Source organism: Gekko japonicus, unplaced genomic scaffold (genome assembly GCF_001447785.1).
Source record: "Gekko japonicus isolate JY-2015 unplaced genomic scaffold, Gekko_japonicus_V1.1 scaffold6833, whole genome shotgun sequence".
Taxonomy (NCBI): domain Eukaryota; kingdom Metazoa; phylum Chordata; class Lepidosauria; order Squamata; family Gekkonidae; genus Gekko; species Gekko japonicus.
Genome location: NW_015163839.1, coordinates 14,744 through 15,882, shown reverse-complemented (window position 1 = coordinate 15,882; position 1,139 = coordinate 14,744). Strand labels below are relative to the sequence as shown.

The 1,139-nt window shown below is 35.5% G+C and overlaps 1 protein-coding gene across 1 annotated transcript in view; it reads right to left on the bottom strand.

Annotated features, from left to right (window-relative positions):
* Positions 1-548: 548 nt before the first annotated feature.
* LOC107107656 (zinc finger protein 180-like) overlaps positions 549-1,139 on the bottom strand; it is a 7,727-nt gene continuing 7,136 nt past the window's right edge. Inside the window, exon 3 of the mRNA XM_015407956.1 lies at positions 549-607. Coding sequence (XP_015263442.1) covers positions 549-607 — 59 coding nt within the window. The remainder of the gene's footprint in view (positions 608-1,139) is intronic.

The window sequence follows — 1,139 nt, the reverse complement described above, 5'->3', positions numbered from 1 at the left end:
AGGTAGTAATAAAGAGCTAGATAAAATTTGGTTGTCCACAAGCGATAAATTAATACAGAAACTGTATCGGTTTCTGTTGGATGACTTTGAAAAAGATGAGGAGGTGAAAAATGTGATGAATAAATGGATGAAAGATATAGGGAAACAGATTGACTTAGAGAGATGGTCTAAAACATGGGACTCGCTCAAGTATATGTGAGCCATTGCCTACAAAGAGAATGTTTATAAAATGATTCATAGATGGCATTGGTCCCCGGAGAAAATAGCCAAATGCTATTCCGGATACTCTAGTTAGTGTTGGAAATGTAAGGCCAGCATAGGGACTTTCTTTCACATGTGGTGGACATGTAGTAGAGTTCAGGAGTACTGGGAAATGGTGAGAAGACTGATACAAGAAAACATGTGCAAAAACTTAGCATTGGATCCGGAGATATACTTGTTAAATATGGTACCTAAGGGGTATGGACAGCAGGACAGATATGTAATAGTATATATTATAACTGCAGCCCGTTTATTACTGGTCAAGAACTGGAAAATAGACATAATACCTAAGAAGGAAGAATTAGTTGCAAAGGTGCTAGATCTAGCATAGATGGACGATCTAAGCCTAAAGTTGCAGAATAGGTATGGAAAAGTGTATAAGAAAAGATGGGTTAAGGTGTATGAATGGATAGAGACATTGAATGTATGAGACTCTACAATATATATTATATATGCATTGGAATGTTAATTACTGTAAAACCAAATAAAAATATTTATATATATATAAAAAAGATAAAATGTGACAAGTTACATGGGTAAGCAACTTTTAGCTAGTGATAGTTTCTTTATGCTTGGTCAATGTAGTGGTTATTGTGTTTCGTTGTATATATTTTGTCTTCTAGAATACAAGGGTACAGTCCCAGTTTAAATCACTGTTGTAACTCAACATATATTGACTACATCTGAATGTATGAAAAAAGCACTCAATGCAGGAGATTCAAGTTTTCATTGTCAAGATCTAGATTTATTTTATTTAAATATCTGTTATTGATGTCCAGTCTTATTAAATGTGGAGCTGCGGTGGCTCAAGTAGTTAAGACACTGAACTGCAGACTGTGGAAGGTCAGTAGTACAGCAGTTCGAGAACCGGGTGCCGC